This window comes from Macrotis lagotis, chromosome X (genome assembly GCF_037893015.1).
Source record: "Macrotis lagotis isolate mMagLag1 chromosome X, bilby.v1.9.chrom.fasta, whole genome shotgun sequence".
Taxonomy (NCBI): domain Eukaryota; kingdom Metazoa; phylum Chordata; class Mammalia; order Peramelemorphia; family Peramelidae; genus Macrotis; species Macrotis lagotis.
Genome location: NC_133666.1, coordinates 635,730,517 through 635,757,847, shown reverse-complemented (window position 1 = coordinate 635,757,847; position 27,331 = coordinate 635,730,517). Strand labels below are relative to the sequence as shown.

Genomic DNA, 27,331 nt, shown 5'->3' with positions numbered 1-27,331 from the left:
GTCCAATGTGTTATTTTATCCCAGAGAAAAACTTAAGTTTTTAGCATTCTTATTGGAAAGAATGACATTCAATAGTTTTTTAATGGTATGTATTTATTGCCAAAAGATGAAATGATGTATAATGAAGAGGGCTGGAAGTGGACCATCTAATGTCCATCCAGGTGAGCACATAGTAATGACCTAGATATATAAACACACAATCTTTGTGGCGTTGCAAACTCAAACATCTGCAATAGTCATACACACAAAATCAACAACCTCACAATCTACACTTGCACAGACCAATCTATAATATGCAAGCTGATTTTTCTTTTTGATTTTTGCAAGGCAATGGGAGGGGTTAAATGGCTTTGCCAAGATCACATAGCTAAGTAAGTATTAAATGTCTGAAGTCAGATTTGATCTCGGATCCTTCTTACTCCAGGACTGGTGCTCTATCCACTATACTACCGAGCTGATTTTAACACACATACATAAATACAATTTATACACACAAATCAAGCTATCAAAGGCACAATCTTCACCTACTCAATCAGAATCTAGATACTTACATTCTACACATATATGGATATCTTCTATAAAACCTTCACATATTTACAGAGAGAAAAACTGAAAACTTCCTTGTACATCTACAAACATGGGTAGATATATGCTATCTAAAAGGAGAAGTAAAAATCTGGCTTGCTCAATCACACAGATGAAAGTGAGGCTCAAACCTTTTTTTCCTCAATCTTGTGCTCTTAATGCTCTCATCCAATCTCATTTTTGCAGACTGGGGGATTTAAGCAAAGAGAGGGGAATCAATGTGATGTTCATTTATGAATCTAAATAGGTTAAGAGGAGTTAGAGGAAGAACCATTCTCAAATATACAACTACTTAGGCAAATCTGGACCTGGTTCTCTATCCCTAATTTTGAGGTGAGGTTGAGGTGAGAATTGCTCTTTTCTTCCCCCTCTTCCAAATCAATTAACTGGCTTAAACTCTTATCTGGTTCTCTTTGAGTCAACAGGTAAAAAGCTCTCAAGTTTAGTGTCCTAGTGATTTGGCCTTACAGTGTTTAACATTATGTCAATGTCTTCAACAAAGGAATGGCCAATATACTTATTAAATCTGTAAATGATACGCTTGAAATCGAAGTCTGAGTGACAGGATTCAAAAAGGTCCCAACAGATTAGAACCCTAGATCAAATTTAGTAAGATTACATTTAATAGAGGCAAAAACACAACTGCTTAGGTACTTGATGGAAGAGGAATTACTAGAGAAGTCTATATGAAAAAGATCATATTGCAAGCTTAAAATTATAGAATCTCAAGGCAGGAAGCTCCCAACCCATACCGAACCAGAACCTTCTCTGCATCATATCCAGTGAGTACTATTCCAACTTTAGCTTAAAGACCTGGAAACTCCTAAGACCTTCCATTCCATTTATGGATAGCTCTAATTGTTAGGAAACTCTTCCCAAAGCTTAAATTGGCCGCTCTGCAACTTCCACCCATTTCTCCTAATTCTGACCTCCAAGAAGCAGTTATTCTTTCTTCCATATGACAGTAATCATATTTCTGCCCTAAGTTTTCTCCAGGTTAAACACTTCCAATTCTTTTTACCAATCTTCACATGCTATGATCTGAAAATCTCTCACTATCTTCTGTGCTCTCCTCTGGATAGTCTCCATCTTTTCAATATCCCGACTAAAACATGAATGCCTAGAATTAAACACATTATTTCAGAATGTGATCTGAATATGGGACAAGTATATGAGGACTATGATCTCACTAGTCCTGGATGCAGTGAAGCTTACAACTGAATTAAATTTAAGGGGGTGGGGAAGGACTGCCTTAACTGATCATTTTCAAATGAACTGTCTAGTCAACCCATTATGAATTTGTGAAATCAATTTTTAACCCAAGTATTTTTTCTATTAAATTTCATCTTATATTTAGTCCAGTGTTCTACCAAGACCTTTTGTAGGGATCTAATAATTCAGTATATTAGATATCCTTTCCAGTTTTTTCATTTAAACAAATGATAACCATGTTATGTGCTTTTATCCAAATAACTGATAAATACATTAAATACCATAGGCCTAAGCATATAACTCTGGGGTATTCCAATAGAGATTTTGCCACATTAACATGGAAGCATTATTGACTGCTTGTGGACACTAGCTATCAACTAAGTTCTGAATTCATCCAATTATATTACTATCTACAAGAATAGTATGAGAAAATTTGTGAAATATTTAGTAAGTCTGGCTAACTATGTTTACAATATCTCTTTGATCTACTACTTATTTAACAATCTGAATGAAAAAGAAAATGAGATATTATATGGCAGCTTAAAAAGTTGCTTCAAAAAGCAATTCAAGATGAAGGAGTCTCACTGTACTCTAAACTATTTAGACCAAATCTAGAGTATTATGTTGAATTCAGGGCATCAGTTTATGGATTTTATTGGCATGTTAATTAAGTATTGCCTAGAGAAAGGAGACTAAGATGGTGAGGCTAAATAACATGCAATTCAAAGATCATTGGAAATACAGAAAATGTTTAATATGAAAGATATGGGGGGGCTAGGTGGCACAGTGGATAAAGCACTAGCCCTGGAGTCTGGAGGGCCTGAGTTCAAATCTGACCTCAGACACTTAAAAATTACTTAGCTGTGTAACCTTGGGCAGGCCACTTAACCCCATTGCCTTGCAAAAAAACCTAAAAAAAAGGAAACTTAAAAAAAAGACATGATAATTATTTTCAAATCTTGAAATGCTGACGTGTAAAAATGAGTTTAGATGTGTCCTTTTTGGTCATACAAGATAAAAATAGCAGTAAGTAGAAACTGAAAAGGCAAAATAAAGCTTGATGGATGTAATACTTTGAACTGTCTAATAATAGACTGTGTTCTCAGGAGGCAGGTTTCCTATCATGGGACGTTTTCAAGTAGAAGCTGAACTCTGCTTTACAGAAAGATTGCTAATTAAGTTCAGGGCCTGAGGAAGAGAATCCTCAAATACTAGAATTCTGAAGACCTACATTCAAGTTCCAGTTCTCTTACTACATGACCCTGAGTTTGTCATTCAACCTTAGACCTGTTTTTTCCTTTGCAAATTCAACATGGCAGGCTAGCTAATTTCTCTTCTAGTTCCAAGTTCTATGTAACTATGCCACACAAAGACTAGAAAAGGTCAGCATGGTTCTCCAGAAATATAGAAGACAAAGCCCACCTTCCTAGGACCAGTTTTTTTTTGTTTTGTTTTTTAATTTATTTTTATTAAAGATATTATTTGAGTTTTACAATTTTCCCCCAATCTTGCTTCCCTGCCCCCACCCCCCCCCCCCACAGATAGCACTCTGTCAGTCTTTACTTTGTTTCCATGTTGTACCTTGATCCAAATTGGGTGTGATGAGAGAGAAATCATATCCTTAAAGAGAAGAGAATTCTAAGAGGTAACAAGATCAGACAATAAGATATCTGTTTTTTTCTAAATTAAAGGGAATAGTGCTTGCACTTTGTTCAAACTCCACAGCTCCTTATCTGGATACAGATGGTACTCTCCTTTGCTGACAGCCCAAAATTGTTCCAGATTGTTGCACTGATGGAATGAGCAAGTCCTTCAAGGTTGAACATCACTCTCATGTTGCTGTTAGGGTGTACAGTGTTTTTCTGGTTCTGCTCATCTCACTCAGCATCAGTTCATGCAAATCCCTCCAGGTTTCCTTGAATTCCCATCCCTCCTGGTTTCTAATAGAACAATAGTGTTCCATGACATACATATACCACAGTTTGCTAAGCCATTCCCCAATTGAAGGACATTTACTGGATTTCCAATTCTTTGCCACCACAAACAGGGCTGCTATAAATATTTTTGTACAAGTAATGTTTTTACCCTTTTTCATCATCTCTTCAGGGTATAGACCCAGTAGTGGTATTGCTGGGTCAAAGGGTATGCACATTTTTGTTGCCCTTTGGGCATAGTTCCAAATAGCTCTCCAGAAGGGTTGGATGAGTTCACAGCTCCACCAACAGTGTAATAGTGTCCTAGATTTCCCACATCCCTTCCAACAATGATCATTATCCTTCCTAGTCATACTGGCCACTCTGAGAGGTGTGAGGTGGTACCTCAGAGAAGCTTTAATTTGCATTTCTCTAATAATTAATGATTTAGAGCATTTTTTTCATATGGCTATGGATTGCTTTGATCTCCTCATCTGTAAATTGCCTTTGCATACCAGGACCAGTTCTTAAGAGAAATGGGTTTTTTTTGGAAATACACTAATACATAAGGAGCAGGTTTAGTTGATCACCAGACAAGTCAGAGGTGGTGGCCCTTTAAGGTACTAAGTCCTAACTGGATTCTTCTGCTCTATTCAAACAAAATACCTTTAATGACTCAAAAACAAGGAAATGGCTCTTTTTCCGACTGGAATCATGGCAGGCACAGAAGCAAAGAAGAAGCTACCATCTGTTCCAGAGTCTCTTCTGAAAAAAATGAAAGGCTTTTACAATACTTAAGGCCAAGTGCCTGAAGAAGGTGGCAATAAAAAAGCTCCATAAAATACGGAGAAAAGTTATCTATGAAAAAGCTAAAGCCTACCATAAGGAGGACAGACAGATGTACAGAAGTGAAATTCGGTTGGCTAGAATGGCATGAAAAGCTGGCAACTACTATGTACCTGCTGAACCCAAGTTGGCTTTTGTGATCAGAATCAGAGGTATCAATGGTGTTAGCCCAAAGGTCTAAAAAGTATTGCAACTTCTTTGACTTCACCAAATCTTCAATGGCACTTTTGTTAAGCTTAACAAGGCTTCAATTAACATGCTGAGGATTGTGAAACCATACATTGCATGGGGTTATACAAACCTGAAGTCTGTGAATGATTTGATTTATAAACATGGTTATGGCAAGATCAAGAAACAGAATTGCCTTGACTGATAATGCTCTTATTGCAAAATCTCTTGGTAAATATGGAATTATCTGCATGGAGAACTTGATCCATGAGATCTACACTGCTGGCAAGCACTTCAAACCTGCCAACAATTTCCTGTGGCCCTTCAAACTATCTTCTCCTTGGGGTGGAATGAAGAAAATGACAACACATTTTGTGGAAGGTGGAGATGCTGGTAATAGAGAAGACCAGATCAACAGGCTTATTAGAAGAATGAACTAAAGGTCTCCACCATGATTATTTTTCTAATAGTCTGTTAATAAAAATGGCTGTGCCAAAAACAAACAAAAAAACCAAGGAAATGGGAAAAGGGAAATCAGAATCACCAAGAGCTAGAAATACCCAATTCTGCCATACACAATACTCTGATAGAGGTTATGGTTGACTTGTGGATGTAATCTGTTGCTCCTGTACCCTAGAATGAGTCAAGAAACTTTAGTCAGATGCATGACATTCCTTATTGACAACATGAATAATAGGATGAAACTGGCTGGAAAGGGTTAGGGAAAATTGTGCATAAATCTTTTTTGTTGTCCAAATCTGTAATTTCATGGATGCGAGAAATTTCTGGTATGAAAATAGCAGTAATAAGTTGCTCAGCAGCTCTAAGATGTTTAATGTCTTACTCATCTTATACCACTAGTTTGAAGGAAACAGAATCTGAATCCAGGTTTTCCTGCCAATTCTCATCATCACCACGATACATCTTAAGCAAAGTCATGAAGATGGAAAATTACTAGATATTTCTATCTATGTGAACTGCTTACTCTTCAAATTCAACATGTCCCAAAATGAACTCATTTCCCCTTGGGAATTTCTTTTTTGATAAGACCATCATCATCCTGTTCACTCTTGGGATCCTCTTTACTCTTCCTTCTCCCTCATTCACATAGAGCCTATTGTCAAGTCCTGAAGATTCTGTGTTTCCAATAAATCTCTCATCCATTCTCACCCATTATAACCATCAAAGTTCAGGTCATCTATTTTCCTCCTAATTACTACAATGATCTAATATTCCTGTCTCTAATCTATTCACTCTCCAATACATATTTCATATCACATACATTATCTAGTATGTGACCCTGAGCAAGACACTTTGGGCTGTAGTTTCTTTATCTATAAAATGAGAGGATAGTATTTGACAGATTCTAAGGTGCCTTCCAGCTCTATATCGATGATCCTATAATATTTTTTGCAAGGCAATGGGGTTAAGTAACTCTCCCAAGGTCACACAGCTAGGTAATTATGAAGTATCTGAACCTGAATTTCAACACAGATCCTCCTGACTCCAGGGCCAGTGCTCTGACACACTGAGCCACCTAGCTGCCCCTGAGCCTATAATGTTAATGGATTTCTCTTACAATCCTTCCACTGAAAAACCTTTGGTGGTTATCCAATGAGTATAACTGCACCTTGTTTCATAATACTCTCAAATATTACAAGATCCAGTATCACTATGTGTTTTTTACAATGCCTAAAAATGACCCCTTGACTTGCTAACTTCAATTCTTTGAAGTCTTTTATCTTCTTTCAAGAATCAAATCCATTCTACATTCTCTACCTTTTATGAAGGCTTCCCTAAAACCCTAAGTTCCGTCATCTCTCCTCAAATTTCCTACTTCACATAGAAATCTCCTTGGCATTTATTCTGCCTGATGGATCACTATTACTTGTACTTGGCTCATCCCTCACTCCATTTGATTGTGAGTGCTTTGACAAAGTGTTTGTATTCTCAGTGTATAGAAAATGTTGACATAGACAAAGATGTATGTTTGTCTTCTACTATATGTCTTCTACTACATGTAGTGGACAAATTTGTCAAATTAAATCTAAATCTCACAGACACCCTTTTTTTCAATATAGCCCTATTTGAAAGATGGGGAAAAAACCCCGAGGCATAAGAGCAATGAGGTAGGTTGCTTGAGGTCACATAGTGAATGAATGATGAAGTCAGGGCATAAACACTATATACAGTTTTCTTCTAAACATCACCCAGCAAATTATAATATATGAACTATTCATATCCAATGCATTAGCAGTATTCTTTTCACCATTTATTCTCTTTAAATAAGGGAATGTGTGTAACGGAATATGTTCTGCATGCATCACATTTATAAGATCTTTTTTCCCATGTGTATTCTCTCATGTCTTTTAAGGCTTTTGCTTAAGAAAAAAGATTTTCCACATTCATTACATATAAAAGATTTCTTTCCCATATGAATGAACTGATGTTTAATAAGAGATGAGTTATGAAGGAAGATTTTCCCACATACTTTACATTCATAAGGTTTCTTCCTATCATGAATAAACTGATGATAAATAAGGCAAGAATTCCGACTGAAGGCTTTCCCACATGCATTACAAATATAGTTATTTCCTTCAGGATTCATTCTCTGGTGGTAAGACAGACCAGATTTCTGAATGAAGGCCTTCCTACATTCATGACATTCATAAGGCTTCTCTCCAGTATGAATTCTCTGATGTTTGTTAAGCTGTGTTCTCTGACTGAAAGCCTTCCCACACTCCTTACATTCATAGGGTTTTTCTCCAGTATGAATTCTCTGATGTTGACTAAGGGATGATCGATCACTGAATGATTTCTCACATTTACTACACTCATAAGGCTTCTCTCCAGTGTGGATTCTTAGATGTTGTATAAGATGTGTGCGCCTACAGAAGGCTTTCCCACATTCTGTACATTTATAGGGTTTTTCTCCAGTATGGATTCTCCGATGTTGAGTCAGTGATGAACTTCGGCTGAAAGCTTTCCCACATTCATGACATTCATAAGGTTTTTCTCCAGTATGTATCCGGCAGTGTTCAACCAGGTGGGCTTCAATACTGAAGGCTTTTCCACATTCATTACATTTATAGCCATTCTCTCCATGATGAATTACTTGATGGTGAATAAGGCTAGACCTCTGGCTGAATGTCTTCCCACATTCATGACATTCATAGGGTCTCTCCCCAGTATGAATTCGCTCATGAACAGTAAGATTTGTTTTCCGACTGAAGGCTTTCCTACATTCCTTACATTCATATGGCTTCTCTCCAGTATGAATTCGCTGATGGTTAATAAGGGATGAGCTATCTCGAAAGGCTTTTTCACATTCATTGCATTCATAGGGCTTCTCACCAGTATGAATTCTCTGATGTGGAGTAAGGCGAGCTCTCTTACTGAAAGACTTTCCACAATCTGTACATTTATAGGGTTTCTCTCCAGTATGAATTCTTTGATGTTCAATCAGGGATGAACTATCACTGAAAGCCTTCCCACATTCTCTGCATTCATAGGGTTTTTCTCCAGTATGAAATCTCTCATGTCTATTAAGTTGTGTTCGGGTCCTAAAAGTCTTCTCACATTCACTACATTTATGAGGTTTCTCTCCTGAATGAATTTTCTGATGTTGAATGAGATACGGTTTGTGGCTAAATGCTTTCCCACATTCACTGCATTCAAAAGGTTTCTCTCCAGTATGCTTTCGGTAATGTTCAATGAGGCTTCCCCTAGTATTGAAGGCCTTTCCACATTCATTACATTTATATGGGCCCCCTCCAGGAGGAATTTTCTGGTGGTGAATAAAAGTAGACCTCTGACTAAAAGACCTCCAAAACTCATGACATTCATGGGGTTTCTCTTCAGTGTGAATTCCCTGATGTATACTAACATTTTCTCTCTGACTGACTATTTTTCCAGATTCTTTAGGTTTATTATTCTTTCGGAAATCATAGGATTTTTCTCCAGTATTAATCCTTTGTGTTTTTAGAAGAAGTGAATTGTGGGTGAAGTACTTCTCATATTCACTGCATACATAAGATTTCTCTTCAGCATGTATTTGATAATGTTCACCAACTTCTACATTAACCCTACAGGCTTGCTCACATATTTCACACTGGCAGCGTTTCTCTTTTCCATTTAGTGTCTGAGACTGAGAATGGGCTATGTGATAATTAAAAAAATTCTCACAATCACTGTGATTCCAATATTTAGTCTGTTTGCAGATGCTCTGATTGAAGATTCTGTCAAATTCATTATATTCATGGTCTTTCTGTGAAATAAAGTCTTTTTGATTAGAGACTATTACTTGTAGGAAATCATTTTCCAGGGAATAAAATTTGCTTTGAGTCTTCTCTGTAATGCTCCCTTCTTTGGGACCTTTTCCAAACATGTAACCCTGGTGGAAAACTTCTCTGTTGAGTGTCTCCACTGATCTCTCTGGTTTACCCATTTTTTCAGAAAAGTCCTGCTTAGTAGGTGTCTGGTGGGTCTGGCATTTAGTCACCCTGTCTGAAAAAAAAATTGTGAATACAAATCAGAAGAATTCTGATGTTGGAATGAATAAAGGAAAGACTTCAGAAACTTAATCTAACCCTTATGGGAAGAAGTAATCATTTCATTTGTAATATGAAGTCCATATGTCATTTGAATGGGAAAGACTTCTAGAGATTATCTGGTTCAAATAACACAGGTAGGTCCAGGTTATCTTTATATTTTCAGTGTGAAAAACAAGATGCCATACACATTCATTTTATAGATAGGGAAACAAAGGACCCTTATTTACCTAAAGTCACACTTTGTGCCTTTTGGTAGGGAAGATTCTACTGGGAGAATATTTGTCTTCCTCTCCTAACAGAAAGGCCAAAGAATCCTAAGCAAAGACTGTTCTTGATTTGGAGATACCAAACACTCAAACCTTTGCCCATCAAGCACATCCAAAATAGCAAAGATGGTCACATTGAAAAGGTAGGCTAATAGTTGAAGGGAGTCATATGTGCACAAACAGTCACCTGGACAGGTACTTTCTAAGATCACTCTTTTTTCAGTTCCATGAGGATAAGGCAGTTGCAGTTCTTCCTCCTGCTCCAACCAGGAGATCATGATGGGTTTGGAATCCAAAAGTCCTGTTTATAGTGAAAGAAACAAGAGAACTAGGACTCTGTATATGTAAAAAGTAGAAAAATTTTAAAAAGTGGGATGATTCATATGGTAGTATTGCACAGTAGAGAGAACTCTGCTTTAGAACTTTAAAAAACCTGGGCTTGAGTCCTGACTCTATCACCAGTTTATTGTATCACCTAGACAAGTCAAAGAATCATACAATCTTTGGAAAGTATAGGGGGCATGAGAGGTTCATCCACTCAAACTTCCCCTGAAACAAGAATTCCCCCTAATCACAGAAAGTTAATCTACCTTCTACTTGACAACTCCCAATAATCAGAAAGTTGAAATGGGCTCAGCCCATACCATATTTCTAAGGGATACTGGACTGAGATATAGACTGAAGAGGGGGCAGCTAGGTGGCACAATGGATAGAGCACTGGCTCTGGAGGCAAGAGGACCTGAGTTCAAATCCAGTCACAAACACTTAATAATTACCTAGTTGTATGACCTTGGACAAGTCAATTAGCCCCATTGCCTTGCAAAAATCTCCCCCAAAAAAAGAAGAAGAAAAGAAGAGGTTTGAGTCTCAACTTGCACTCCCTTATTGGATGACTTTCTTCTCCCCTTGGACCTCAGTTTTCACATCAGATTAAATGATCTCAAATTTCCAATTCTAATATTCTGTTATTGTAAAGGGATTTCAAAGAAATTTAGCTTGCCTTTCCCAGTCCCAGGATTCTCTATCCTACAGAGATTTCTGCACTGAAGTCTTGCCAGAAAATCCCTTGCTAGCCTGAGATGGGGAAGGGACAGAACAAGAAGTTGCAGGTTTCCAAGTCTATTCTAGGTTCCTTTTTACTTGGTAACAAGGATTTGATATCATTGTCTCTGTCTGACTACACAGATAATTAGGGTTCTTAGAAGAGTCAACTACTTTGGCTAGGCCAATAACATTTAATATCATATGCTTTCAAAATCAGACCTGAATTCACAGGGGGGAAGCCAACCTTACCTAGGGAAACCAGGTTCCTATAGTTCTCCAACATCACATCCTTGTAGAGTTTCCTTTGAAGAAGATCCAGGTTTTCCCATTCCTCTCGAGTGAAGTCCACAGTCACCTCTTTGAATGTCACTGCTTCCTGAAACAACAGATTCCTTGCTGGCCCAGAGGCCATCCCCCAACATGCCCCTAATGGGGTAAGCTAGAATTAGCAGGACTCTCCATAGTATGGGGAGTACAATGGACAGAGTCCTCAGGGCTTAGAGTCAGGACACATCTGATTTTGAATTCTTGGCTCTGATATATCCTATATGTGCATCCATGAGCAAGTACTTCATCTCTCAGAGCATTAGTTGTAAAATGGTGATAATAATATCTCCAATGTAAAGAGCTTTGTAAATCTTACAGTTTGATATAAGCATCAGTCTATTATTATTATTATTATTATTATTATTATTATTACTATTATTTCTATAGGATTGACAAGAACTAGATCTAAAAGTATTTAGAAGGGAACAATGGTTTGAGGCAAATTATGGTTGTCAGGATTGTAAAATCTTATAAGATAATCAAATTCTGCTACTGACTTCCTGGGCAAATTTAGGCAAGTCATTTGACTTACTCTATCTCAGATAACTCATCAGGAAAATAAGAGAGTTGAACTAGAATCTCTTCCTCTCCTTCTGACAGAGATAGAGGTAGGGATAAGATCACATTTTCAGACAGCAGTAGTGTGGCTTCAATCTTATCAGAGTCTTTTGTTCAAAGAAGGTAACATGGGAGAGCACCTTCTTGTCTTCTATTACTTCCTACCATACTCAGACATACAATGTACCATACAAATTCTATAATTGGATAATGGTGCTTGTCCTTTGTTCTCAAAGAAGACCATGACATCAGAGAGGTGATGCTGTGACTTGCATGTGAATTGGATTTGAGTAAGGAAGTGCTGTGTTAAGTCACCAGCCTCATTTCTCTTCTGGAGATATCATCTGGGTCCAATGGCCAGATATGAATCAGGTCTGGAGTCAGTCCTGAAGGGGAGGCAATTAGGGTTAAATGATTTGCCCAAGGTCACACAACCAGTAAATGCCTGAGGTTGGTTTTGAATGAAGGTCCTCCTGACTTCAGGCCAGAGCTCTACTCACTGTACCATCTATATTCTTGATCTAGGCTGACTCTCTGAGATCATTTGCTGTAATTCAACCGCTCTTATTTTTACAAAAGAAGGAGAGTATGGTCCAGAGAGGACAGTGACTTATTCAAGCTTGTCGATGACAGCTTTGAACTCTGCTCTCCTGACTCCCAAGTCCTAGATATTTTTCATCAGAACATGTTGTCTCCCATGGAGATCAGTGTTTATTAGGTTAGTCCTAGTCTCCCCAACGTGAGGACAAAGATTTGGGGCTCAGAAACTTGGATGGGATGCTGCTGGGAAGAGACACATTCAAGAATGAAGAACAAAAACATGTCCATGCTTGGGGATCTGGGATACTGTTCCAAGAGGGATCTGGGATACTGTTCCAAGAGAGATGATGGAGAACCCAACTTACCCAGGAAGTGACAGACCTGGCAGTCATTGCCTCCTCTTCTATATTCCTTTTTTGAGGAAGTGAGAGATTCAGAGACCATGGAGCTATTGGAGAGAAAAGTTACAGTGAAGAAGAGCACTTTACTCTAGTTTTGTATCTCCAGTCACCCCAAGGCAAGGATCCTCAAATCTGTTTGCAAGCCATCCCAATCCAGGTCACTCAACAAATATTCATTAAAATAATTATGGCATGAAAAGCACTGTACTATGCACCACAATCTAGTAGGAAAGATATGAGAGGAAAAGAAATTTCTGATTGTCTAGAAATCATAAGTCAAATAGATTTGAAAGAACTAAGAGAGAAACCCATTCAAGGATATCAGGGAAGGCTTCCTGAAAATGGGTCAAAAAAACCAAATAGACTCTACAGGTGGGTATGGAGGGAGAAGATGGAGTATTCAATACATAGTAAGTGGTGTTGGAAGGTAGGAAGACAAGAGAGGACAAGAAGGCACATGGAGATAGTGAATCTCTGGACTGGGTTAAATAGAAAATGAGTATGTATGGGGATGAGTGGGAATGGCAAGAGTTTAGTGATGGGAAGGGGGAAGGTTATATATAAAGTGTCAGATTGCTATAGAAGAAAGATAACAAGTCAGTAGAAACCTGGCCTTAGGTGAGAGAAGATGCATATGAGACAATCAGGGATAAATTAGAGGAATGGAAGATGGATTAGATAGTAACACTATTAACAGAGAAAAATTAAGTAGTGATATGGGAGATGGTAGGCTTTGGGGAGAAGATAATGAACTCAATTTGAGACATCCAGGTGGAGATATATAGAAAGCAACAAGAAATCCAGACATAGAGCATTGGGTAGAAGTTGACAATGACAAGAGACATTTAAGAACATCCCTAATAGAGTTTGTAAGTAAATATTTGAAAAATGAATGAGATCATCAAGGAAGAATATAGAGAAATAGATCAGAAACTTAACTTTGCAAGATGCCCACATAATTAAGTAGGACTTGGAAGAGTCACAGAGTGACAAATTTTTTCAGTAACATTAATTTAGGCAAGTTGTAGACTAAGGCATGGAGAAGTGTCAGCAAAGGACAGAGGAAATGAATGCAGTAGGACTAATTGATAATAGTTACAAAATAGTAAAGAAGATCAATGGAAAAGACAAGACAAAGGTAACTGAATTTAAAAACTCAATGTCTGATAAACCCTAAAACATAAGATACTTGTGAAAAACTCTATTTGATAAGATACTGGGATAATTGGAAAATGAACTTGTAGAAATTTTACTAAGAACAATATCTTAAACTATATTTCACAATAATTTCCAAATGAATAGTAAGTGTAAATAACATAAAAACAAACAAAATAGCAATATAAAAGTAAGAAGAAAAACAGATCATATACTTTTCAGAATGGTTAAGGTATAAATTCATAAAGAAACCAAAGAAAGAAGTAAAAAAGATAAAGTAGATATTTTGAATACATGAAATTGAAAAGATTTGAAGAAACGAAATGAACACATCTATGATAAGAAGGGAAAGAGTAAATTGTACAAAAATTTTGAGCCAAGTCCCTAAAAAGTATTTGAAATCTCAGCTACAGAGACAACAAACAGAAAATAAGAATATTGGAAAGGTAGTAAGGGGACAGGCTGTGAAGAACTTTACAGATCAAAAAAGGGATTTTTATATTTGATTTAGTGGTAATAGGTAGCTTACAGAATTGAACAAGGGAGGTGATATAGTCAGATGTGTGCCTTAGGAAAATCACTTTATCAACTGAGTGGAAGATGGATTGGAGTAGGCTTGAAGCAGAAGGCTATCACAATAGTGAAAGAATGAGGTGATGAAGGGTTGTCATAGGATCATGGTTGTATGACTGGAAAGAAGGGGATATATGGAAGAGATGGTAAAAGCTTAAAAGACTTCACAACAGAATGGACATATGAAGTTAAGTCCAAGAGAAATTGAGAATAATACTTATGTTGGGAGCCGGGGTAACTAGGAGGATGATGGTATCATTGACAGTAATAAAAAAAAAAAAAGATAGGAAGAGAACAGGGCATGGAATGGGGGAAATAATGGAATTACGTTTTGGAAATGTTGAGTTTGAAATACCTATAGGATATCCAATCCAAGATGTTCAAGAGGCAGTTGTGGGAGGAAACTAGCTTAGGGGAAAGAACAGAACTAAATATACAGATCTGAATCTCTATATCTGAATATATGGATCTGAACAGAGATGATAATGGAACCCAAAGAAACTGAAGAGATCACAAGGTGAGATAATATAGAGAAAGAAGAAAAAAATAGCTTTGGGGATACCTTTGGAAAATGTATATGACCTAGATGTTGATGAAGATGAAAAGGAATAGTTATACATATACAAAGAGAACTGGGAACATAAAGATTCTAGGTAACCAGCTGAGGGGTTCATATGGCATTCATTAAATTTGCAAAGATGAAAGATGGGAATAGTGAATGTCTTAGGGGTTATGGAAAGATAGATATACTAACATAATGTTGGTAGAGCTGTGAATCAGAGAAACACTTCATAAAGCAATTTGGAATTATGCAAATAAAATGGTCAAAATGTCTATATCTTTTCCCCCAGAGATTCTACTGTTGGGTATATACTTGCATAGACACAAAGAAAATCTCCATACACACTAAAATTTGGGGCAACCAGGTGGCATTATGGATAGAGTGCTGGACCTAGAGTTGGAAAGACCCGAGTTCAAATCTGTCCTCAGACACTTACTAGCTCTATAACCCTGGGCAAGTCACTTAACCCTGTTTGCCTCAGTTCCTCATCTTAAAATAAGTTGGTTAATTGATGTTTGTCTTTTGTTCTCAAAGAAGACCATGACATCAGAGAGGTGATGCCAAGCCATGCCATGCAAGTGAGTAGATGATGGATTGGAGTGGGCTTGAAGCAAAAGACTACTACAATAGGCTAAGAATGAAGTGATAAACGTTTGACATATAATATGTGACAGGAAAGAAGGAGATTTGAATGAGGGGGTGCTGCACAAAGTTACCAGCCTTTCTACTCCAGAGCCATCTGGACCTAGTGATCAGATATGGATCAGGATGACTAGTGGTGGCTCTGGGAAAGCAGGTCTCTTAAAAGTTAGGTCTTGAGGTGCCTAGGTAGTGCAGTGGATAGAGCACCGGCCCTGGAGTCAGGAGTACCTGAGTTCAAATTCGGCCTCAGACACTTAATAATTACCCAGCTGTGTGGCCTTGGGCAAGCCACTTAACCTCATAGCCTTGGAAAAATAAAATAAAATGAAATGAAATAAAATAAAATAAAAGTTAGGTCTTTCGGGGCAGCTAGGTAGCGCAATGGTAGAGCACCGGCCCTGGAGTCAGGAGGACCTGAGTTCAAATTTGACCTCAAATACTTAATAATTAGCTGTGTGACCCTGGAAAAGCCAGTTAACCCCATTGCCTAGCCAAAAAATAAGAAAGAAAAAAAAGAAAATGAATACAAGAGAGAAGGGATGAAACACAGACACAGATGTGATAAAAGAAGAAAACATTGATTGTACAGATGAAAGGGTTAGTTTAGCCAAGAGGGACACCACTTTCAATGAAACTAGAGGTAAGCAGAGAATAATAAGTACAAAATGCATATGGAAAGAGAGAGAGAGAGTCACTGGGATGGGAAACTGAGAGAATTCACATCTGAGAACATCAATCTTCTCAGTAAAGAAGGATTTCATCAGCTAAAAATACAGGGGATGAAGGGACAGGGGATGAAGGGATAGGGGATGAAGGTCTGGAACAGCTGTTGTGGGAGTGTCATCCAGAATCAATAAGAAATGAATAAAATAACCACCATGAAGTAGTGAGAGCACAGTCAAGGTTAGATAATATAAATATTAATGAAATCAGTCAATTAACCAGAATTTCTTCTGGGGGTGTTCTGCAACTTTTGGAGAGGAGAGAAATGCTTGGTGTTAACAAGTGTGGAAGATCAGTAGGGCAGAAGATGGGATAATGGATATAATTGTGTAGAGACCATTGCTGAAATGATTAATAATATAAATTATGATCAAAAACAGAATCATAGATTTTGGGAGCTGGGAGGAACCAGACAGATTATCTAGTTTCATTTTATTGAAAGGGAAAACTAAGCCAATAAAGAAATGATTTGCTTTAAATCTCGTAACAAGTTATAGTTTTACTGTCTCACTCTTGCGTGCATGCATACACATCACTGTTTCACTACAAACAAAATTCAACTCCTTGTCAATAAAAACATATAGGGCCCCCATATATCTCAAAATGTCACACATATTTACAAAAACACATTTATCCAGAAAAGTACACACACACACCTTAGGGTCCTGACCAGAGAAGGCAACAATCAATGTCTCTTGAATAAATCAATCAACAAGCATTTATTAAATACCTTTCTGTTAATCACTTGGGATACAAGTATCTAGAATGAGACAATCCCTATTAGCAAGAAGCTTCCATTCTCTACAAAAGTTTAAAATGGCAATAGATACTTTTGGAAGGCTTTATCTAACACTTTATGTAAGAAAGAGTTTTACAGCTATAAAAAGATATACAATTAGTCACAAAGACTGATAGCTATGCAAATCATATCATCATATAAAGATACATGTTCACAAGTACATACTCATTAACAATACAGTCCTACAGCTAAATGAAGTTTCAGAAAGACCAACACAAAGAAAATGATAGTCCCAGGTCACAGGCAGACCAGGAATCAAGAAATCTAGACATCAGGACATTCAACTGAGGCCCTCATCCTTTCCCTCTATCTGCTCCCTAGTTCCCTACCCTCCCATTAGGTAAAAGAAGGGCAAAAGAGAAAAAGAAGAAGGAAGGAGGAGGAAGGAGGAGGAAGAAGAAGAAGAAGAGGAAGAAAGAAGAAGGAGGAAGAGGAGGAGGAGGAGGAAGGATTATAATAAGAAAATTATATATGTCTAGGGAAAGGGAAGAAAGAGGTGAGGAATGGAGGCTGAAAGAAGAATATAGACTAGTTATAGGGGGTGTGTAGGGCCACTCTGATCCTTCCCCAAAATAAAGGCCTCTACAACCAAATCCTTTCTCAAAGGCCTCTGAGAAAGGCTGCCCATTGGCCCAGATCATGGTATGAGTCAGTGAATCAGTGATAGCCCAAAATTTCTGATTCTATGCAATACTGTTTTCAAGTTACCCTGGAGAACTACAACACTGAAGTCTTTTCCTGTACCTACTTTATTGTATACAATAGAGATTAATGGGAAAGTCTAGAGATGCAGGAAGAGAGGCCCTCCTAGGTCTTTCAAATCTTGTTGTTCCTGAGCTTACTATATCCACAGAACTAGGAAGATCTTTATCTTTCTCATGGGTTCAGTTCCTTCTTCCCACCCAAAATGATTATATTTTCTACAGAACTAGGAAGATCTTTATCTTTCTCATGGGTTCCACAGAACTAGGAAGATCTTTATCTTTCTCATGGGTTCAGTTCCTTCTTCCCACCCAAAATGATTATATTTTCCTTTCCCTACATCTGTAATTCTTACCTCTTTCCTGAAGAATATGAGTCTTAGCCTTCTTAGTCATTCCTGTTGGACATTCGTCTGATCTCTTGATGTCACTGAAGTCCTGATCTCCTTGGATTGGAATTGTTTCAGCACCAGTCACTCCCTGATTTTCTCCTTGTGCTACCATAGATCTGAAGAGAGGTCCTGGGGACTGGCATGCTTTCTCCTGGAGAGGATCCTGATTCCCTGGAGGCTCTCTCTTCCAATTCCATTCTCCTCTTCTCTTCTCCATTCCAATTCTTATTTCTGAGGTATCTGATCTGATCTGTGGCGCCAGGATGTGGGGCCTCAGTGGCAGAGGTTCTTCAACTGGCAGCTTTTCTGAGGTTCTAATCTCAGCCTGAACCATAGGAAGTCCTCTCTCAGAAGACTTAGGCTGTGCCCTAGAGGACTGGAGGCTGCTAAGAGGCAAAGATAGAATGGAATCACCTTGAGGAGCCATGTATCTGTCCTGTGGACCAATCCCAGGTTTCTTGGAAGGCTGAAACCCTGGAACAGAGAAACACTCCACAAGGTAACATGGCACTGTGGAGTGGAAAAAGCCCTAGCCTGGAAGGCTGGGGACCTGGGGTCTGGTCCTGACTGTCATGTGGTATTGGGTAAGATACTCCCATTCAGACTGTGTTTTCTTGACTTTGTTTCTAACTGTGGAGTTAGAAGGCTGTACTAGATTTAATCAAATTTAATTCCCTTCTCTAAGCCACAGATTTCTCATCAGTAGAAATGATAAAATTGCACCTATACTCTAACAAGTAGAGCTGTCTAAATTAAAGCTGCTTTACCATACAATGGTTTTCCTCTCACTAGAGGTCTTCAAAAAAGATTATATGAACTCTTGTATGGTATATTGTAGTAGAGGTAACTTTCAGGGCAAAAAAGGTGGATTATTATTATGCCTCTGGGGTTATTTCTGAATTTAAGATTCTATTCTGAATTATTGTTTGGCATTTGTATTATTATTATTTGACTTTTCATCTGTTTGATGAAATCATGAAATGATAGAACTGGAAATTATCCATGAGAGCATTCAGGAAAATGTTCAGAGAGGGGAAGCAATTTGTCTAAAGGATCTACGGGGAACTTCCAATGTGGACACTCCTTCCACAGATACAGATTGACAAGGTTTTTTTTTTTAAATTTAGGCTTTTAAAGGGTTGACTTGGGGCAGAGGGACTTAAATGACTTACCCAAAATCACAGTCTTCAAACTAAATGCTCTCTATTTACTATTATCTTTCATTTTATTATATTGCATCAATTTGTAAAGGTTGAAATCAACTAAATTGGAGAACTTATAGCAATCCTGGAGCAGCAGTAGAAAAGTAAAATGACTAGTTATCGAAGCATATCCCCAGGTAAAGGGATTCTAGGGTAGACACTAATGAAATACGGAGGCAGTTAGGTGTTATAGCCCTATAGTCAGAAGGGCCTGAATTCAAATCCAACCTCAGACACTTAATACTTACTTAGCTATTTGACCTTGGGCAAGTCACTTAAGCCCATTGCCTTGTCAACACCCCCCCACCAAAAAAGAAAAGAAACTAATGAAACATTAAACATTACTATTGGGAGGCAGACTTATAATGGAAAAAAATAAAATAATGAAGTAGGAGTAGGAAGATCTAGAGTAAAACACATGGGGAGCTCATTCCACTTTCCATGCCTGTCTCCTTATCTGTATCTCTATGACTGCTTACTGAAGATAGATGTGAAAAGTTATTTTTCCCCTCCAAAATACACCCACTAGGAGAGGAGATTGAGTTTGATAGATGAGGAGAGAAAGAGGACAGAAGAGGGCAGCTAGGTGGTGCAGTGGATGGAGCACCCGCCCTGGGGTCAGGAGGACCTCAGACACTTAATAATATGTATGGCCTTGGACAAGCCACTTAACCCTTGCAAAAAAAAAACGTAAAAAAAGTGACAGCTGGAGGTGTTATTCATTAATTACATAATTAATTCATTACACCCCCCCGCCCCTTCCCGGTTCCTCTCCCAGAGCAGAGCTCCTGCGGACGCTCCCACTCCCCGACTCCCCTCAGCTCCGTTTCCCCGACGGACTCACCCCTGCCCACAGCGAAGCCGCTCCCAGAGAGCGGGACAAAGCTCCAGTCCGTCAGTCGGGTCCAGGGCAAATGCGCGTGCGCGAGTGAGGCTGTCAGCCTACATTTCCCGAAAGCCCCGGAGGGTGGCCGCGCCTGCGCCCTGTTCTCCGCCGGAATTCGGGGGGTGGGGTGGAAATGGGATTGTGGGAAATGGAAATTTTCCCGGGAAGCGCCTCCCACGGCGCAAGCGCTCTGATCTGACTGTCCTTGGCATTTAAGGGGAGAGCGCTAGGCGGAGGCTCCGAGTAAAATAAAATGCTTTTGAATCCGGCGATATCGGAAACCAACGACTTTAAACAAACAAACAAAAAAATGGAAATGGAACTCTCATGGCTCGTCTGCTCGACGTTTAGGGCCCAATCAGCTTTCAGCCTAACGTAGGGGGACAGGCGCCCACACTAGTGGGGGCGGGGAGGGGAGGAAACACCTGGCCTGTACAAATAGATTATTGGATTCTCCCGGCGGGAAGGTAGCTGCTATTATTAACCCCGTTTTACAGCTGAGGAAACTGAGGCAAGCAGCGATTAGGTGACTTGCCCAGGGTCACACAGCTAAAGTGAGGCTGGATTGGGATTGAGTCGCCAAACCAGCAATGGGGCTTGGCAGCTGGCAGATCTGGATATCGAAAGACTTGTCTTCCTAGGTTTTTGTTTTCTTCCAATTTTATGTTCAGACAAAGTATGTTGGGAACATTGGGAACATTCTGATCTCTGAATAAGCATTCTGGAAGGAAAAAAAGACTTAAACAGAGCTTTAGGATAGTCTACCTTCTTTAGTTAGCTGGATGTGGTTGTTTGGGCTACAAAGGGGTTAAACCCTAGGACTCTAGGTGGTAGACTCTAGGAGACTGGAACTAAAACGGTCAAAGAGATCATCAGAATCTGCAAGAGTAGAGACCATAATATCAGGAAACGATTATAGTAATCTGCTGTTTGATAAACCCAAAAAGTCCAGCTTTGGGGATAAAAACCTTCACTTCGATAAAAAGTGTTGGGAAAATTGGTAGTATGGCAGAAACTTGGAGTAGATCACCGTGTCACACCATATACCAAGATAAGATCAAAGTGGATACAGGATTTATCCATAAAAGACAATATTATAACCAAACTAGGAGATTAAAGGACTAGTTTACCTGTCAGATCTATGGAAAGGGAAGCAGTTTATGACCAAAGAAGAGATAGAGAGCATCATTAAAAACAAACTGGATAATTTTGATTACATTAAAAAGCTTTTGCACAGACAAAACTACTGTAACCAATATCAAAAGAAATGTAAATTGGGAAAAAATTTTACAACTAGTATTGCTGACAAAGGGTTCATTTCTAAAATATATAGAGAATTGAGTCAAATTAAAAAAAAAGCCATTCCCCAAATGACAAATGGTCAAAGGATATGCAAAGGCAATTTACAGATGAGGAAATCAAAGTGATCCATAGTCATATGAAAAATTGCTCTAAATCATTTTTTATTAGAGAAATGCAAATTAAAGCTTCTCTAAAGTATCACTTCATACCTCTCAGACTGACCAGTATGACCAGAAAAGACAATGTTGAAAAGGAAATCTGGAATATTAATATGTTGTTGGTGGAGCTGTATACTCATCCAACTTTTCTGGAGAGTAATTTGGAATTACACCCAAAGGGCAATAAAAATGTGCATACCCTTTGATCCAGCAATACCACTACTAGGTCTATACCCTGAAGAGATCATGAAAAAGGGTAAAAAGCTCATGCAAAAAATATTCATTTAAAAGTGCAAAAGAGGGGGGCTTAGCCCTACCTGATCTAAAATTATAAAGCATCAGTCATCAAAACTGTCTGGTATTGGCTAAGAAATAGAGTGGTGGACCAGTGGAATAGACTAGGTGCAATAGAAGGAAAGATTATAATAATCTGGTGTTTGATAAACCCAAAGAGTTCAGGTATTGGGATAAAACTCTCTCTTTGATAAAAACTGCTGGGAAAATTGGAAGTTAGTATGGAAGAAACTTAGATCAGACCAACACCTAACACCCTTTACCAAGATAAGATCCAAATGGTTACAGGATTTAGACATAAAAAACAATACTATAAGCAAATAAGAAGATCAAGGACTAGTTCACCTGTCAGATCTATGGAAGGGTAAGCAGTTTATGACTAAGGAAGAGATTGGAGAACATCACTAAAAACAAACTAGATGATTTCGATTACATTAAATTAAAAAGCTTTTGTACAGACAAAACCACTATAACCAAGATCAAAAGAAATGTAGTAAACTGGGAAACAATCTTTACAACTAATGTTTCTGAGAAAAGGACTCATTTCTAAAATATACAGAGAACTGAGTCTTATTTTAAAAAAAAAATAAGCCACTCCCCAATTGACAAATGGTCAAAGGATATGCAAAGGCAACTTACAGATGAGGAGATCAAAGCAACCCATAGTCATATGAAAAATTGCTCTAAATCATTACTTATTAGAGAAATGCAAATTAAAGCTTCTCTGAGGTACCACCTCACACCTCTCAGACTGGCCAATATGACCAGAAAGGACAATGATCATTCTTGGAAGGGTTGTGGGAAATCTGAGACACTATTACACTGTTGGTGGAGCTGTGAACTCATCCAACCTTTCTGGAGAGAAATTTGAAACTATGCCCAAAGAGCAATAAAAATGAACATGCCCTTTGATCCAACAATACCACTACTGGGTCTATATCCTGAAGAGATGATAAAAAAGGGTAAAAACATTACTTGTACAAAAATATTTATAGCAGCCCTGTTTCTGTTGGCAAAGAATTGGAAATCAAGTAAATGCCCTTCAATTGGGGAATGCCTTAGCAAACTGTGGTATATGTATGTCATGGAACACTATTGTTCTATTAGAAATCAGGAGGGATGGGAATTCAAGGAAACCTGGAGGGATTTGCATGAACTGATTGATGCTGAGTGAGATGAGCAGAACTAGACAAACACTGTACACCCTAACAGCAACAGGAGGCAATGATCAACCTTGATGGACTTGTTTGTTCCATCAGTGCAACAACCAGGGACAATTTTTGGCTGTCTGCAATGGAGAATGCCATCTGTATCCAGATAAAGAGCTGTGGAGTTTGAACAAAGTTCAAGGACTATTCCCTTTAATTTAAAAAAAAAAGATATATTGTCTGATCTTGTTATCTATTATACTTTTTGTTTCTTCCTTAAGGATATGATTTCTCTCTCATCACACTCAATTTGGATCAATGTACAACATGGAAAGAAATTAAAGACTGACAGATTGCTTTCCGTGGTGGGGGGGGGGGAGTAAGATTGGGGGAAAATTGTAAAACTCAAATAAAATCTTTAATAAAAGGGGGAAAAAAAGAAACCAGGAGGGATGGGAATTCAGGGAAGCCTGGAGGGATCTGCATGAACTGATGTTGAGTGAGATGAGCAGAACCAGAAAAACAGCAACATGAGGATGATCGATCATCAAACTTGATGGACTCATTCATTCCATCAGTGCAACAATCAGGGACAATTTTGGAGTATCTGTGATGGCAAATATCTGTATCCAGAGAAAAAAATGTGGAGTATGAACAAAGACTAGAGAATAATATTACCTTTAATTTAAAAAAAAGTCATCTAATTATGTAATTTGGCTATGTCATATTTTCTTTTTCCTTAAGGATATGATTTCTCTCTCAACACATTCAACTTAGATCAATGTATACCATGGAAATGACGTAAAGACTAGCATACTTCCTTCTTTGGGGGGGGGGGGTGAGGGAAGGGAAGTAAAATTAGGGGAAAAATTGTAAAATTCAAAAATAAATTAATTTAAAAAAAAAAGGAGTAGGGGCGGCCAGGTGGCACAGTGGATAAAGCACCGGCCCTGGAGTCAGGAGTACCTGGGTTCAAATCCAGTCTCAGACACAATAATTACCTAGCTGTGTGGCTTTAGGCAAGCCACAACCCCATCTGCCTTGCAAAAAACCCCAAAAAACAAAACAAAACAATAAAAAAGGAGTAGAGACCAACAGACAAGTGCAGAGTATGCATCCAACTGTCATTGGCTATCAGAACACCAGCAGGACACTAGTGGAACGATTTTGGAGATGCCACAGCCACCACTGAAGAAAGCCATGATATCCCATTTATGATACTATAACATCAAAGGTCATGTTGTTGAGTGATTTCATTAGTGACCAACTCTTTCTGACCCCTCTGTGGTATTCCTGGCAAAGATACTAGAATGATTTGCTATTACCTTCTACAGGTCATTTTACAGATGAGGAAATTGAGGCAAACAGGATTAAGTGGCATACAGCCAGTAACTAAGACTAGTTTTACCCTCAAGAAAATGAGATTTCCTGATTTCAGGCTTGGCACTACATCCACTACATCACCTGGTTGCCCTGGTCCTAGAGGTTACTTATGTGTGATCGCTATGTATGACCATTTCTCTCATAAATGGAGCATATATTCTGGGAAATTATGACCTAGTTTTATGAAGGGAATGTTGGGAAATTATGACCTAGTTTTATGAAGGGAATGCTCTAAATTTTTTTTCTTACAATGCTATTTTATTTAATGCCTTTGCTTTTTGAAATACTTTGGTTCTCTGACTTGAGTTCTAGCTTTTAGTAGATTTGGATCTCGAAAGTACTTTGAACCTGGATTAATAATTCTGGGGACTCATGTAATGGGAATATTTTCAGGGTTTTGGGATTTTCTCTCCTCCTAGTCTTTATGTTCCATCTAAACTGATCTACTTACTCTCCTCTGTTGAAAGTTACTCCATCTTCAACTTAGAATTCCTAGCTTCCTCAAAACTCACTTCAGTTACCTCAAATAAAAGGTCTACCCCAAGTCCCTCAGTTATGGGCATTTCCATCCCATTTATGGCAAGATATAGATAGAGTCATATAGACAATAAGCAGTGACTATCTACAGAATTATCTACACTTAGGTCTACAGTGATTCTTATGAAGACCACATTTCAAAGCAAATCCACTCTCTTACTTCAACTCACTTCTCTTCCCTTAACTATCCTGAAGAAGGCTGAGAAGCCCTGAGCTAAGACCTACTGCATTTCTCATTAAGCTGTTTTCCTATTTGGAAGGCACTGCTGCTTCCTTCTTGAAATCCTTAGCTCATTCACTATTTGACAAAAGCTACTGGTGAAACTGGAAAACAATATGGCAAAAATGAGTTATAGACCAACAGCTTACACCATATACAATGATAAAGGCAAAATAGGTAGATGATTTAGACATAAAGGATGATAACATAAGCCAGTTATTCTAATTTGAACAGTTTACCTGAATTATGACCAAAGAAGATAAAGAGAACATCATGAATGCAAAATGAATAATTTCAATTAGATTAAACTGAAAAGGTTTTGCACAAACAAAACCAATACATCCAAGTCTAGAAGGAAAGCAGAAATCTGGGAAACAATCTTTACATTCAGTGTTTCTGATTTAGGCCTCTTTTCTAAAATATATAGAAAATGGAGTCAAATTTATAAGAATACAAGTCATTTCCCAATTGATAAATGGTCAAAGGTAGTCTTCAAATGAAGAAATATTTATGGTCATATGAAAAAATGCTCTAAGTCACTATTCATTAGAGAACTGCAAATTAAAACAACTTTGAGGTACCACCTCACACCTATCAGATTGGTTAATTTGACAAAAAAAGAAATGATAAATCTTAGAGGAGATGTGGGAAAAACTGTGACACTACTGCATTGTTGGTGGAGTTGTGAATTGATCTGGAGAGCAATTTGAAACTGCACCCAAAGAGCAATAGATCTGTACATACTCTTGACCCAGCAATACCATTACTAGGTCTGCATTCCAAAATCCCAAGATCACAGAAAGGACACACATATACAAGATTATTCGTGACAGCTCTTTTTTGCAGTAGCAATGAATTGGAAATTGAGAAGATGCCCATCAGCTGGGGAATGACTGAACAACTTGTAGCATATGGATGTAATGGAATATTATTGCTCTATAAAAAAGAATGAGCAGGGGCAGTTAGGTGGTGCAGTGGATAGAGTACTGGCCCTGGAGTCAGGAAGACCTGAGTTCAAATCCAACCTCAAGACACTTAATAATGCCTAGCTGTGTGGCCTTGGACAAGCCACTTAACCCCGCTGCCTTGCAAAAAAAAAAACAAAAACCTAAAAAAAAAGAATGAGCAGGGGGCAGCTGGGTGGTGAAGGGGATAGAAGAGGATCTGAGTTCAAATCCAACCTCAAGACAGTTTAATATTTACTTAGTTGTGGGACCTTAGGACAGTCACTTAACCCTAATGTCCTTGCAAAAACAAAAAAATACAATGAACAGGCAAATTAAAAAAAACTAGGAAAAACTTAGATGAACATGCTGAGTGAAAGGAGCAGAAACAGAACATTTTATACCTTAAGAGCAACATTTTTCAATGATTAACTATGATGAACTTAACTCTTAGCAATACAGTGATCATAGACAATTCTAAAAGACTTGGGATGGAAAATACCATTCTCATCCAGAGAAAGAACCACGGAATCTGAGAGCAGATCAAAGCACGCATCTTCATCTTTTTAAATTTTTTTAATTTTTCCCTTTTTGTGTTTTCCCCCCTTTTTTTGTTCTGATTCTTTTATCACAGCATTACTAATATGTAAATATGTATAAGACTATTGTACATTGCTGTCCCAGGATGGAGAGAAGGGTGGGGGGGAGGAGAAAACTTTACAAAAAATAAATGTTGCAAATTACCTCAACATATAATTGGAAAAAAAATTTTTAAAAAAATCCCTAGTTCCCTTCAAGCCCCAATTGAAGTGCCACCTGCTTGAAGAGCCCTCCCCCCCAATTGTTTTCTTATTTCCATTCCATTACTTATTTTCCTATTTGTTTTCTCGTAGCAGAACTAAGTTCCGTGAGAGAAGGAGCTTTTCCGTCTTGACGGTATTCATTATTCATAGTGCAAGGGCAACAGCAGAATGGACGTAGTAGAGGATGAAGAGGATGTAGCGGAGAAGAGAGCCGCGAAGGCCTCTGGGAAATGGAGTCCGGGGCAGGACTTGAGGACGGTCCGGTCATGTCGCAAGAGGAGGCTTGGCAGAGCTGGGCTGGCAGGAAGCGCCCACCTAAGCAATCAAGCTCAGTTTCTGGAGTTATGAGGGAACGCGCTTGCCCAGAGCGCCTCGCTGGACTCCATTTCCCAGAGGCCTTCACTCTGAAGCGACTGCTTTACGTCACAGCCCCACACTCCATCTTCTAGAAGCCCTGCACAAATGTCAGCCTGCCCCGGTCGGCTTGGAGCGCG

General features: G+C 38.4%; 1 protein-coding gene and 1 pseudogene across 4 annotated transcripts; one reads left to right on the top strand and one right to left on the bottom strand.

Moving 5' to 3' along the window:
- Window positions 1-3,365: 3,365 nt before the first annotated feature.
- On the bottom strand, window positions 3,366-20,066 carry LOC141500707 (uncharacterized). 4 transcript variants are annotated; one of them, XM_074204107.1, is made up of 6 exons: window positions 20,007-20,066; window positions 17,925-18,346; window positions 12,378-12,460; window positions 10,837-10,963; window positions 9,731-9,844; window positions 3,366-9,230 (listed from the first exon to the last, which is right to left on the bottom strand). In XM_074204107.1, exons 2-6 carry the CDS (start codon window positions 18,292-18,294, stop codon window positions 7,054-7,056), a joined length of 2,871 nt encoding a protein of 956 aa, XP_074060208.1. In that variant the 5' UTR covers window positions 18,295-18,346; window positions 20,007-20,066; the 3' UTR covers window positions 3,366-7,053. The 4 variants fall into 4 exon arrangements, with proteins under 4 accessions (XP_074060208.1, XP_074060209.1, XP_074060210.1 ...); XM_074204108.1 differs by having other exon boundaries at window positions 17,925-18,343; window positions 20,007-20,060; XM_074204109.1 differs by lacking the exon at window positions 20,007-20,066 and having other exon boundaries at window positions 10,837-10,959; window positions 17,925-18,012.
- On the top strand, window positions 4,351-5,210 carry LOC141500709 (large ribosomal subunit protein uL30-like; annotated as a pseudogene).
- Window positions 20,067-27,331: the final 7,265 nt, after the last annotated feature.